The sequence below is a fragment of the Pongo pygmaeus genome, chromosome 9 (assembly GCF_028885625.2).
Source record: "Pongo pygmaeus isolate AG05252 chromosome 9, NHGRI_mPonPyg2-v2.0_pri, whole genome shotgun sequence".
NCBI classification, from domain to species: domain Eukaryota; kingdom Metazoa; phylum Chordata; class Mammalia; order Primates; family Hominidae; genus Pongo; species Pongo pygmaeus.
In genome coordinates this window covers 36,450,638-36,464,692 of record NC_072382.2, presented here as the reverse complement: position 1 = coordinate 36,464,692, position 14,055 = coordinate 36,450,638, and the positions used below count along the sequence as shown (strand labels likewise).

Genomic DNA, 14,055 nt, shown 5'->3' with positions numbered 1-14,055 from the left:
CATATCTAGTAAATGATTCATGGTAGGTGAAAAAAGTTACTCTTGTGAACTGGATTTAAAATGGATGAGGACACATGCCACTGCACTCCAGCCTGGGTGACAGAGTGAGACTCTGTCTCAAATAAATAAATAATAATAATAATAATAAGATAAAATGGAAGAGGAAAATTATTTTAAAGTTTTGATTTTACTCTTTGGTAGGAGTGGGTTGAACTGGCACTGTTCTCTGCTGGACAAGTGTCCTATTCAGATTCACATCTACGTCAGACAGCATTGAACTTCACATTTTCACACATATAAGTTCATTCAATCATGAGATCAATCCTACGAGGAAAGTACTGTTACTATTTTATGGACAAGAAAATGAGGTTCATAGAAGTAATTTGCTTGACCAAACAATCTAGAAATATCAGAGCTGGGATTCAAACTCAGGCCTATGAAACACTCCTTTCACACTAGATTTACCTCTGAAATAGTTTTGCCCCAGGCGTAAGTGCCATCTTCAGGTCTGCCTCCATTTAGATAAATCCACACTCGTTTTGTGTTGGGCTGCGTATACAGGTTGCTTGGCTTGACTGCTATATGTTTGGTTGCAATTGGAAAATTTATTTTGGATTCCATTTCTTGGATTTCAGAAAGGTGTGCCTGTCAAGAAAAACCCAGAGAATGTTGTGTTTAGAGAACTGTCTGGATAGACTTTGTGAAGAATGTGATAAAATCCAGAAATATCTTGTAATTAATACATTATATGGAAAAAATTTTAGGAAGTAACTATTAAGTACATTAGCCTCTCTTCTCACTGACTCTAGTAAATTCCCCTTGCTTCAATGAAACGCTAAAGGCAATAACAATCATTAGAATAATAATAATAAGGCACTCATTTTGGCAAAGCACTTAACTTTCATTTATAATGTGAAGAAATGCAGAGAGAAGTATTTTTGGACTTTTGCATGATGTTTCTCCTACTGAGAGATTTCTCTGCATCTAACAAATGAGTTTTTTATTAGAATCACATCATTTCCTCTAACCAAGAAATGCAGACAAGAGTATACATGAGTGTTGTTTCAGTCCTTACTTGCTGTCTTTTAAAATACAGCAGCCACCCTTATACTTTGCCAGATCCCTGCTAGGCAGCTTTTTATTCTACTTCAAGCATGTCCTAGTTCAATGCTTTGCATTCATTCCCTGGTCAGTGATGTATCCTTCTTAGCTTGGCATGAAGTCATATTGCTAGGGATGTCAATTCCTTTTGTTCTAGTAACCTTGACTTGGGCACGTGCCTAAGATTTAGATTGAACACATTTCACGAATTTGAGAAATCTTATTAAATAGGAACATATCATTTTGATGAAAAACTTCACAAAGCAAAAAAAGTTTTCCCTGGTCTCTCTCCCCGGTCCTCTCTCAACAGCTGACCTTTATCTTTTCGACTTTTTTATGTCTGGCAATCCTGACTGATTAACCAATTGGACTGAAACCACTTCTTTAATTCTTTACTTCTGAATGTCTCCATTGCAATTAGTATTTTGCTCCTTGCTCTTTTTACATATTGAGACATGCCCTTAGGAGTAATGAGCAATGAAGCCAGAAGGCTCAACTTGACTACAATTATTACAATTACCTTTGTACATATCCACTGGGCCTTTTTCTCTTCTTTGCTAAGGTCGTAATTTCTGGTCTCCATTGAAACAAAACAGACCCTCATATGAGCTGGCTGTCTTTTAGACAGCTACTCTCCAAATGCCAACTCAATGCTTGGCATATGCTTATATGGTCATAACTGATCAGATGCTGAGAATATATTAACAGTATCATTTTAAAATTCAATATTGTACTTTTAAATACTCATAAAAAGGGCAGAGTCTTTAATGTCCAGAATCCCAAAGAACATACCTCTGTATGTCTTATAAACTCCATGAGTTTAATTTCCTCTTGAGTCTGTTGGGTCCAGCCTCCTTCCACCACCACGGGCTGCACAGGGCTCTTGGTAGGAACCATGGTGGCTGGCTGACATGCCGCTACTCGCCGCCCTGAGGAAACAAGTCTCTAGAAATTTCGTTTCTGATGATAGGCTTTCAGATTTCAAATGAACTGATTTGGCTGTCTACGTATAAATCGTTCCACACAGGAGCATAAGCTAAAATACTAAATATATCATAAAAGCAAAGATGCCTAAGGTAATAATATCTAACAATACCTCTTCATATGGGAGCTTCAGGCTTTAAATAGCCAGGATTCATATACGTAGTCTACAGGTAGAAGAGGAAGATAACATGCTGATTTCCACACTGGCCCCAGCCTCGCATCCATGATATGGTTCAGCAGTAATTTAGTCAAATAGAATTCATGACCTTATATAGCTCCTATCATCCTTCTAGTCTTGGAACATATGTTTTGTTCTCTTTACTAATAATAAGCCTTTCCCCCACAATTAGCTTAGCAGCCTGGGGATTAAGTACTTCTAAAATAATATTAACTCAAGAGACAGGAATTTTTTTTTCTATCTAATAATACCCTGCGAGCACGATTAGTTTCTGACACCTCTGCTGTGCCCTTTATGCTGTTAGGAAGCTGTAGTAAGAGAAAATATTTATTGGAATACTGTATTCTAAAGAATCACAGGCACAGTTTAATAAGTGTGTTGATTCCAATTTATGTATTCTTTCCACTAGACCACTTAAAATAGTTATAAAAGAGGTTTAAAAAGTCACACTTATGAAATTGTTTTCTTCTTCTGTGTTGAAGATATACTCAGCCTGCATTTCATATTGATCTCTAAGCTTATTAAGTAAAAATAATGCTTTCGCTCGTATCTTCTTTCCAAAAACCTATATTGAGCAACAGCTATGGGTGAGGTGTTGTGTTGGATAATGCAAGCACAAACATGTTAGAGAATGAGTTCCTGCCTCAAGTTTGGTCAGGAAGGCAGACATAAAGGAAATGATTATACCAATAGTGGATTGCAATTGGGCTGCACCAGGAAAGCACAAGATCTATAACAGCTCCTAACAGGAGTTGCTAACCTAGTCTGAGGCATGACAGAAGGCTTCTTAGAGAGAGTAACACTTAGGTTCATAAAACAATAGAATTACTAAAATGAAATTGAGTCTCAATTTTGTTGCCAACATAATGTGAAGATTTTCAGACCATGACTCAAACAAAATTGAAAATAATCTGGTACTTATAGAGTATAAAGCATTTGTGCTCTTCTAGCTCAAGTTTATGGAAGTAGATCCAGCAATAAAAATAAATGGCAACAATGACTTCTCAGGGAAACCAGAACTCTATGTCCCTAATAAGCATTCATATGCAATTTATGGATGTGAAGAAAACATAACTGAATCAATCAGTCAATGAGTTACAGTGACAATGCCATTAAGCAATGCACTTTGGAGAAGACCATGGTGGCACCTCACAAATACGTAACACAAATTTATACTAAATATAGTTTTTACCCAACTCTATTTATAGAGTGCAGATAACATTAATTTATGACCCATACATTTTTATAAATAACATTTCAACAAATATTTTATTTAGAATGCATTTCGAACACTAAAATTTTGCTCAACTACAGAGAGTTCAGCAATAGTTTATCATTTATACTGTTGAGAGCTAGGGATTGAGTACAGAAAACAGGAAAAAACTATGCATTTTTTGTCAACTTGCTTCTAACGGTCTTAAAAAAATGAATGCATTTGCGCTATAATTTTCATGAAGAGACATAATGTCATCACAAAAGATTTTAGTTTGGGGAAAGGTTTTTATGATAAACTATTATTTACATAGGTATGAATAACATAAATTGAAATCATGCAATAATGTATTGAACGAACTGTTTTTTATTTTCTTATTACATTTTCCCATATATCCTATTTTATTTCACATGAGATCAGGGGATAGTAATTATAATAGCTAACTATTAATGAGGCATGCCTCTTCCCTAGTCCTATTGTTTCATTTTGAGGATGGAGCTCCACTGATATTGCAGATTATTTTTCTGATTGGAAATTGGGGAAAATAAGCTGGGGATTCTTGGCCCATTGTTTCTCTTAGAAACTAGAGAACACAAGTGCTTTGCTGTTTTTTCATGGGATGAGTCTTGCCCGGACAGCTCTCCCCATTCCCTGTCTTATTGGAAGGCCCACCCTCATTCAGAATCACATGTGTCTGCAAGGGTAAGCCCACCCAATCTGGGGTTTCAGTTAGCAGACTTATTTTGCTTTCACACTAAATTAGATGCTCCAACGTTGCCTTTACATTTAGCCTGATCTGCCATTCCTAAGTTTTACTTATCAGTTTTATAACCCCAAGTGGGTAAGCGAGTTGCCTTTTCAGGAATCCTTACACCAATATTTATTGAGTATTTGTTATATACTAACCATGTAGTAAAGATTTGACATTTGTTACTTAATCATGAAAACCCAACAAAGTAATTACTAGTATTATGATTAATGTTAGCAATGTTCATGCTTACCAAAGAAATGTAAAATCAGCCTAGCACAGTGTTTTGTACATAGCATATGCTCAATAAATGCTTGTTGCAATTACCAATGGCTATAACATAGAATAGCTGATTTAGCAACTATTCATATCTCCTGTTTTAGCCAACCCTGAGGAAGCTCACAATCTTATAGGCCTTGCAGTTAACTAAGACTTGTTCTTATTTATCCTCATAATCTCACCAGCTAGAAAAAGGCCTTCATGAGGGTAAATGTTTTATAAACATGTGTTGAATTTATATTTAATAGCAGAAAACACACCACTTTGTCAACAGAGACATGATTTATGTTAGCACTCAATTCTAAGAGAAACCACATCAACGGATCCCTCCAGAATGGACATCACTGACCAAATACAAAGTTTTAAACAGTGGTATTGTAGATGATGACAAATTAACTTAAAATTTTTAAAATACTTGGCCAGGCACAGTGGCTTACGCCTGTAATCCCAGCACTTTGGGAGGCTGAGGCGGGCAAGGCCATCCTGGCTAACACGGTGAAACCCCCTCTCTACTAAAAATACGAAAAAATTAGCCGAGCTTGGTAGCGGGTGCCTGTAGTCCCAGCTACTCAGGAGGCTGAGACAGGAGAATGGCACGAACCCGGGAGGCGGAGCTTGCAGTGAGCTGAGATCGCACCACTGCACTCCAGCCTGGGCAACAGAACAAGACTCCATCTCAAAAAAAAAAAAAAAAATTTGAATACTTAATTGTAATAAAAATTGAAGACAATATAAAATCAGAATTTAATAAAGGCAGCCATACCAGGTGCTATTTTCAGTATTTAACTTGATACAGGAATACAGCTTAGAAAACTCCCTGGAGCGAATGGTTGCAGTTCCATTTATTCTTTAAATCAGTCATTCTACAACTATTCAGAGAACAAATGAGAAGGGTATAGAATGTATAATCTAACATAGGAAAGACTGTCACATAAACAGGTAATCATAATAATGTGATGATGACTATTGGAGGGGAAGTTCAGAGTGTGATAAACCACATTACCCTAGGCTTGGAATGCTGAGGAAGGCTTCAGGAAAGAAGTAACAAGCAACCTTAAAAACACAGAATGAGTAGGAGTGACCTAAGAGGACAGGAGAGGGAAAACTTTGAGGTAGAGGGAACTAAAATGTGCCAAAAGCTCAGAGTTAAGAAAGTGCACGGTATGTCTGGGGAGCTAAAAGAAAGTTAAAATGTATGAAGTGTAGTGGGCAAGGAGAAACAGAAACTTTACAAAGAACAAGATTATAAAGGGCCACGCTAAGGAGTTTCAAGGATTTGTCCTAAAGATCATAGGAAACCTTGCAAGATTTTGTGCCTGGAGTATCATAATACCTTTGCATTTCTGTATGATAACTTCAACTTCAGAATGTCACCATTATTTATAGAATGGAAACCGCTGTCAAGATGGAAGCAGGGAGACCAGTTAGAAAACTGTTCCAGTGGTCCCAAGGAATATATAGATGATGGTAGCTTGAACTTGGATAATGATACATAGATGGAGAGAGTTAGAATCATTTGAGATCAACTTAACAGATTCAAAGTGACAAGGCTTACTGAATATTTGCTTGGGGAAGGTGAGAAAGAGGGAGATGCCAAGAATGACTTCCAGGTTTTTGAGGAGGAACACCTGGGTAGATGGTAGTAGAAACCTCTACTAGCAGAAACAAAGAAGGCATTGCTGTTAGGGTAGTATGACAGTTGTAGTCTTGGACATGTCCATGGAACATTCAAGTGAAAATGTCTAGTAGTAGGAGTGAGAAGTTAGTAGTAGTAATTATTTTCACTTACACCCAATTCTTCTTTTGGTAAGAACTGGGTAATAGCCATTTCAAACCACAGTTAAGTCTAATGTGGTTAGGACTAGTTCTACTATTTATTGAAGCAAGATTCATATGCTTTTAACACAAGACAGCATCAGGAGTTGAAATTCTGCTATGGCAATTACTGAGTTTGAAATGTGTTCCTTCCTAGACTCAAGTCCATAGTACATTGTTTCTCCCCAAAGAACCATTTGTTTCTCAAGTCCTGGGAATAGTATAAGGTCAGAAACCTAAGATTCTGTGTTAAAGAGAATGGAAGAAGGAGACCAATAATTGATCACTTTGACTGTGAATAGCATGTCTCATGCTGTATAAAAAGCAGTCATTTTAAGTTACTGACACTGACTTCTGAAGATTTTAGTACTTCCTCATTCAGATTACTTAAAAAAACAAACAAAAAAAAACTACTTCCCCAGCAATACCCAAGGAATGACAGCAAGGTTTGTTTAAAGATTAATTCCAAAGCCCACAAAATGTCTGTTGAGGGATCATTTCAAAAACAATGGGGTAGTTTTTCTTGCCCAGGTATCCTTCTAATTTTTAAGACGTATGCATAAGTCATTTGGTATTCATTTTAATATAAAATTTACAGATATAAAATCAGACCAAAAAATATATTATTAGGCTTTAGACTTTGCTCAAATGATTTCTGTAAAACAATATTTATACAGTACTCCTTAAACACTTGGTATCTAATGGTAGAAAATAACCATTAGCAATTTGAGGCTACATTTTGAATTAAATGTGGTTATGCTTGGTATAGTTCATACTGACCTTTTAACTGTCTCATTTTGTGTCTCATGGTATCTAGATCAGCCAAAATTCTGTCCTTTTTTAGCCAGTTCTGTTTCTCTAATTTTTCTGCTTTCTGCAAAGCTAGAATAATAAAAATACAAGATATTTTATCAACAGTAATTTATCACACACACCAATAATTTATAAAGAACTTTCTGCTCAAAGAAATAGATTCAATTAGAAACAAGTAATTAAAAGGTAAGGGTCATTAAAAGAAACTTCATTTGAAAGATGACAGGGCTTAAGGCATTTCTTTATGGAATGGAGGGGTAAAAAAAAGAAGAACGATGCTGTTTTGTTATATAGATTTACCATATGCAATAGCCATATTTCATTTTCCACTTCTACAAACTATTTGGAGGTGATGAAAGCCTGGCTTGGAACCATTCATTTTTTAAACATCCACCTACTGCCTAAAGGGTGCAATTCTTAAAAATGAAAATGTGCAGACAGGTCGTCCTCAGTGTGAATTAAACTCATTTGTTATTTTCTAATGTATACCATTATTCTCAGTCTTATAGACCAAGGATCTCTTTATCAACTAAATTAGACATTTTTCCACGCAGAATACTCCATTCCAGTAAGAAAAAAATAGGCAAATGTGCAAACATGAGAGTATAGCTATCCTTGTGCACATATTAATTGATGAACCTTCTGTTCTTTGTATAAATGTGATGTTATTATGTTGATATTATACACATTTAATTCATTTTCTTATCATGGCATAAAATGTATTTCTCTCTCCCTTCATATACTTGCTTGAAAGAAAGCAAAAACAAAAAACTTACCATTTGGAGGTAGAAATGGTTCACCACAAGATACCCAGATGGCAATAGGATTTCTGAGGATGACGGTAAGCAAAGACTTGTCTATACCATCCAAACTATCAGATGTCACAGATTTTGCAAATAATCTGTTTTTCACTTTCATTCTTGGATTTTCTGGTAGAAAAATGACACATTTATCATTGTTCAATGAATAATGAATAAATTTGTTTTCTGAATTTGTTTATTCAAAATATTTTATTATTCATTAATAATTTGATTTAAACAGGCAATGCCAAAATCAGAGGCTAATGCATAATTTTTGTCAGAAACTTCATATACAACCCAAAAAAATAAACTAGTAAGATTGTAAATATGTTTTAATTTCTTTCTTACACATCACCTAGTTCTAAAAGAAATTTGAGGTGGCTTACCAAAATACTCACTCTGAAATGGAAAAAATAGAGATAAAAAAATCAAGCACAGGGGAAAGGAGTATAGGAATAGACTAAAGCCAGGGATAAAGTACCTTAGTGTTCTTATATTTTAAATGAATAATAATATCTCATTCTGCTGTTTTTTTTTTTTAAAGAACAAAGTAATATACTTAGAAGAAATAGTGTTTGGCCTATTTACTCTGATGAACATCCAATAAATGTTAGACATTATTTTTATTGTTAAACAGAAATAAATACCACCCTGTTTTTACTTGCTAGAGATAAAGCAAAATTTGGGCTCTGAGCTCCCTAATGGCCAAAGCAAAGAGAAAAACACAATTTCCAGCTTCATATGCCCCACATATAGTGAGACATTCCATAGAAAATGCACTTTTCCTGGTTCTGAGATCTGAGAAAAATTCATTTAAGGGTCCTCATAAAGAGGCTATTCGTGATATAGCTAACAGTACCCTGCAATAGAAAATTAATATATATTGAGAAGTTACTATATACTGGGTATTTTATTAAGGCCTTTACATACATCATCTCATGTGATTCTAAAAATGATACTCTGAGACTCTGAGTTAGGGCTTATTATCAGTCCTCTTTTACAGATATGGTAACTGAGCTTTAGTGACATAGCTGGGTGGTGGCAGAGTAAAGATTAGAATCCAGGCCATCTGCCAATGAAGCCTGTGCTCTTAACCACTGCCTACATAGTAAGCACTATGTTGAATTCTGACCAACAGCTGTTTCTTTAAAGTTCCTTAATGCAAACTGATGGCATAACACCAAGTCAAAATTCCATAAAAGGGGGCAGCCTACCGATGGCCTTGCCTGATTTAAGGATACCCTTTAGAATATAGGAAGAAAGAGATGGAATCAAGAGAATGCCCTTTTGATAGTCCTACATTAATAATATTACTCCAACCAGGCTTTAAATAAGAATTTAAAGAAGAGTGTTTGAAATTATAATTTTATAAAACCTGAAGTTCAGATATTCTGTATGCCAAATAAAGGCAGAAATATATGCTTCAGCAATCAGCTAGGCATTAAATGTTCACATAATTATTTCTTAAAACTCATTTGAAGACAAAATAAGTAATATCCTATACACAAAAGTGATAAGTAATTTCACGGAATGTTTGGTAAATATCAACCAGGCATTGTTCCAAGTTATATATGTGTGTGTGTGTACATAAATACACATATGAATATATATTCATATTTATGAGGACCAAATGAATATATTAATGATGATCAAAGAATACAGATATTGAATATATATACACGTATATATGTGTTCAAGTGAAAATATAGATATATAGATATATTTGCTATGGTTTGAATGTGTGCTTTCCAAAATTCTGGTGTTAAAATTTAATGGCCAATGTAACGATATTATGAGAGCTAGAGACTTTAAGAGGTGATTAGGTCATAAGGGCTTCTCTTCTTGTGAATAGAATTAAGGCCCTTATAAAAGAGGCTTCACACAGTGCTGAGCTCTTTTGCCCTTTCTGTTTTCCATTGTGTGAGGACAAAACATTCTTCCCCTCTGGAGAATGTAACCCTTACCAGACAACCAGATCTACCAATGTCTTGCTCTTGGACTTCCCAGCCTCCTGAATTGTGAGAAATAAAGTTCTGTTCTTTATAAATTAACCAGCCTGTGGTATTCTGTTACAGCAACACTAATGGACTAAGACAATGTTATCTATATAATGGAGACATATTAAATATATATATACACATATATATGTATGTGTGTGTATATATATATCTATATCCATGAAGTAATTGACTATTTTATAAATAGTAAAATATGTACATTTTATGTAAGAAATTTAAAATAGTAAAATATAGTTAAAAATGTATCCTAACTTTATAAAAAAGAAAATTGGAATACAAGAGTAGTTAAACAACTTACCCAAGGCCATTGAGAGCCAGTGACAAAGCTGGGATTTGAACCCTGGTATTCTGGCTCCAAAACCCCAAGTTCTTAACTTCTAAATTATGCCTCTCAGTACAACTGTGGAAATCTCATACTGAGAAAACTACTGAATCACTACTACCAAGACTTGCTTTTATTTAGCAGACTGTTGTTTGGGACACACACAGTCACTGCCCTCAAATTGCAAATAGTCTAATAAGACACACAGCTACAAACAGATCGTTATCATGCAGTGTGCCCAAAAATGCAATAGATGGACATTGACTGGAGCTTCTTGGGAGATAGTAAAAAGTGGAGAAGACAGAGACAGGGAAGGGGAGTTGAATGACAGTAGAAGCATAGAGAGGACACCTTCTCTTCTAATAGTAGCAAGAGATTTCCACTGATCCAGCCCCAATTTACTAAGTGGTCTCCAGTTGGTTTTGGTTCTGAGTAAGAACAAAAAATGATTATGTTCTATAAAGTAGCTGAACTGTCAAACATATTTTATTAATTATATGCAATTTATTTATTGTTCAGTGGTAAAATAAAAATTTGCATAAATTTTTAATTTTTCTTATAATTCTGCAAGGTAAAAACAACATGACAATTTCATTGACACTCTTCGGGTCACAAAAGTAGCTTCCTATGATTTTGAAATTCTGAAAAAACTGACTAAATGAAATAATCACGTTTAATGTTTTCATGATCAAGCATAAATAGAATCAGCTAAATGCTGTAGATTGTAGCCAACCTTCCATACTTTCAACAATTATCTGTTCTTTTCCAATAGGAGCTGCATCTTGCTTTTGTTTCTCAGAGTCTCTCTGGAGAAAGGATTCATCTAGAGCCCATAAAACCAAATCACGCAAGGTAAAGATTGGGGTTCCATCTTTGGTATATACTTTGGAGGCTGCTCTGGCAAGCCCAAGTTGTTCCGTGCATTCTGTAAGAAGCTAGATAACACAAGCAGTAAGGATCTGACAGGCAAAGGTGATAGGATTGGGAATAATCATTAAGAGCTTGTCATTCTAAAAATCTGAAAAAAAATAATTGAATTTGAGAAAATAGAAAGCTGAATTACTACTGAAGTTGATCTTTGATTAGAGACTATTTTTGATATTAGATTGTCCTACCTGATTTCACAACAGTAGTCCAATCCAGCTGTAAATTTCCTAGCTCCACAAATTTAACATGGCAGCTGACATATATTAATATATTTTAGCATCAGAGTATCTTCTAAGAATTGTTCAACTTAAAAATCCACTTTCAAATTTGTTGCTTTATGTTATACAACTGTTGTAATACTTCATACTGATAAACTGTTTTAAAATAAGTAAGTAGTTAACCTTCAAACCAAGAACTGACAGGTATTATTACCTCCATTTTGCAGATGGAAAAACAGGATGAAAGATTAAAATTTTTGCCCAAGGCCATAAAAGCCAGCTGTGGATCCCTGGGTGAATCTTGGAGTTGCTAACTTCCGTATTTTGCTTAGTCTATTGAATAACAATACCTTAATTAAAAAAAAAAATTTTCAGCCAAAGAGGTGAGGGAATAGATACGTGTGCTTGCAAGGAAGTCTGCAGGGTAATTCCATATCATATCAAACATCACTTGTAAAATACATTGCTAAAGACATTGGCCAGAGTGAATAGTCAAGATAATCACCAAGCAGTGCAAGGACAAAGCTGGGTTTGGGCCTTCTAGGTTCTTCTCTCTTCCTATGACTGTGAGGAGCAGCCCCCAAGGCAGACCACGTAGTTCCTCCTAACACAGCCCGTGCTTCTCCAATTTGAAAATAAAATAAAACAACCTATCAACAAATAAATGCCCAGATACTCCAGATGGTGAATGAGGTGGCATCTCTTGGATGATTCAGATGACACACAACTTGAAGCTGGCATGAGAAACAAGGCAGAAAAAGGCATTCTGTCCATCACAAGAAGGAAGAAAATCCAGTGGCTTTGTTTTCCTCTTTCTTATAGATCTCTGCTCTAGAGCCAATCTAAAAACTGAATTCTGGTTTCTAGTTTTTCTAAGTCTGTATCCACTGACATACAATCAAAATGTCTTTAAGTAAACAGAGATCTTGATCTCATCAGCTTTAACTGGTGAATCTGGCCAAGGACATTTATCACTCAATCCCACTGCTTTTTCTTTAAGAATTGCCATTATCATTACCTCTGAAGATGCAAGCAGCATTTAAGTGATAGTCACTTACCATGGGGAATGTTCCAGCCACAATTAACTTCCCATTACGATATCCATCCCCATTTTTGTATGCAATTATTTTCACTGCCTTCTGGTGTGTGGCTGCCATGCCACTGTGAGATGCAGCTCGCGTGCAGGTCTTCATCCGTAAAGACAATAGATGTGCTTGGTAATAACTTAGAGTTTTTTCAGCCTTGTCACATGACAAATCAACCTAATTTTTTAAAAAACAAATTGTACATTTACTCAAACTTTGTTTTAGTTTGCTACACTTTAGTCTCTTGATAAATATATGTATACATGTGTGGTGTCTACATTTTGCAATGCTCTCTTCATGTGTTATAGATATTGAATACTAGAGTCGGAAGGATGTTGGATCCAAATTCTTCAGTTCCCTCCCAGGCCTGTCACTGAGTCACTAGGTGACTTTGGGCATCTGGCTTGTGTTTCTGGCATTCTCTTGTTTTTGTTTGTTTGTTTATTTGTTTTTTGCTTTCTCTCTGCCATGGCCAGAGAGAGCCTGGATTAAAGTAATAATACACTAACATTACAGATAGCCTCTGAATTTTTAACTTTAGGATGATTCCACCATATGGTGGAAGATGTTGATGAATGGGGAGGGGAATGGTTGTAGCTTTAAACACATGGTAGTAAGGGTGGTGAACACCACTCTTCTGCTTTCCCTTTTCATCCCAACCTAGGACGCTGCCCTGAGGGCAAAGTTCTGTCTGAAATTCTGTAGCATTGGGGATTCTTTCCAACCAACTCCTCACCATCTCCTTAAGATTATCCCACCATCTTCAAAGCAAACCAGATGCTTTCAGGTTTCCCAGAGGACTGACTTCCTTTCTCCTTCAGAGCTATTGCTTCTGTTGATGTTTTTTGTAACCCCAATGCGTATCAGGATTAGAGAAGGGAGGAGGGTGATCTGGGGATGGGGTGAGCAAGCCCTGAAGAGCACACCAGACTGGAAGATATATTCCACCTTTTAGGAATCGCTCCTTTTTATTCAGGTGTGTAAGTTCCCTTAGTTTTTACTTCTTTAGTTGAAAGGGAGGGTTTTTTAAATGGTACCATTTTAAACTAAGGTTATAGGAAAGTGGTAGAGTTTTTTTGTTTTTTGGTTTTTTTTCCTCCATGAACTCTAAATACTATTAGACATAGATGTGTGAATTCAGGAACCCAGCCTGAACAGTCATTAACAACAACACATCCAATTCCCCCTGAAATGTTCCATACTAGTAAAAAGAAGTTTTTTCCTGTGGATATAGGCAAAAAGCTGTTCCACAAAGTAAAGATTTGCAGTTACTTCCTCACCTAAAAGCAACACTGAGAACAGTGAAATATGTCAGTAAATGATTAAAGCTGCCGAAGTGCCCAATTAACTTCAAAGAGTCTATTGAACTATTAATAGACAATGCATTTTAAATTACAATGGGGAAAAGGAAATCAATGCAGGTAGAATGGTAAAGGTGCATCTGAGGAAGATGAATTGGATGAGTGGAGATGAACTTGAGTGCAAGGAAAATAATGAATGCATCAAAGTTTCCAAATTGTTGCCATACATGCATTAGCAGAGCTCACATCATTA

General features: G+C 35.7%; 1 protein-coding gene across 1 annotated transcript in view; it reads right to left on the bottom strand.

Moving 5' to 3' along the window:
- Nucleotides 1–14,055, bottom strand: part of DCDC1 (doublecortin domain containing 1) — a 515,544-nt gene that overhangs the window by 35,576 nt on the left and 465,913 nt on the right. Inside the window, exons 33-38 of the mRNA XM_063671024.1 lie at nucleotides 12,475–12,678; nucleotides 11,005–11,206; nucleotides 7,908–8,060; nucleotides 7,099–7,200; nucleotides 1,894–2,030; nucleotides 466–645 (exon numbers count right to left, since the gene is read on the bottom strand). Coding sequence (XP_063527094.1) covers nucleotides 466–645; nucleotides 1,894–2,030; nucleotides 7,099–7,200; nucleotides 7,908–8,060; nucleotides 11,005–11,206; nucleotides 12,475–12,678 — 978 coding nt within the window. The remainder of the gene's footprint in view (nucleotides 1–465; nucleotides 646–1,893; nucleotides 2,031–7,098; nucleotides 7,201–7,907; nucleotides 8,061–11,004; nucleotides 11,207–12,474; nucleotides 12,679–14,055) is intronic.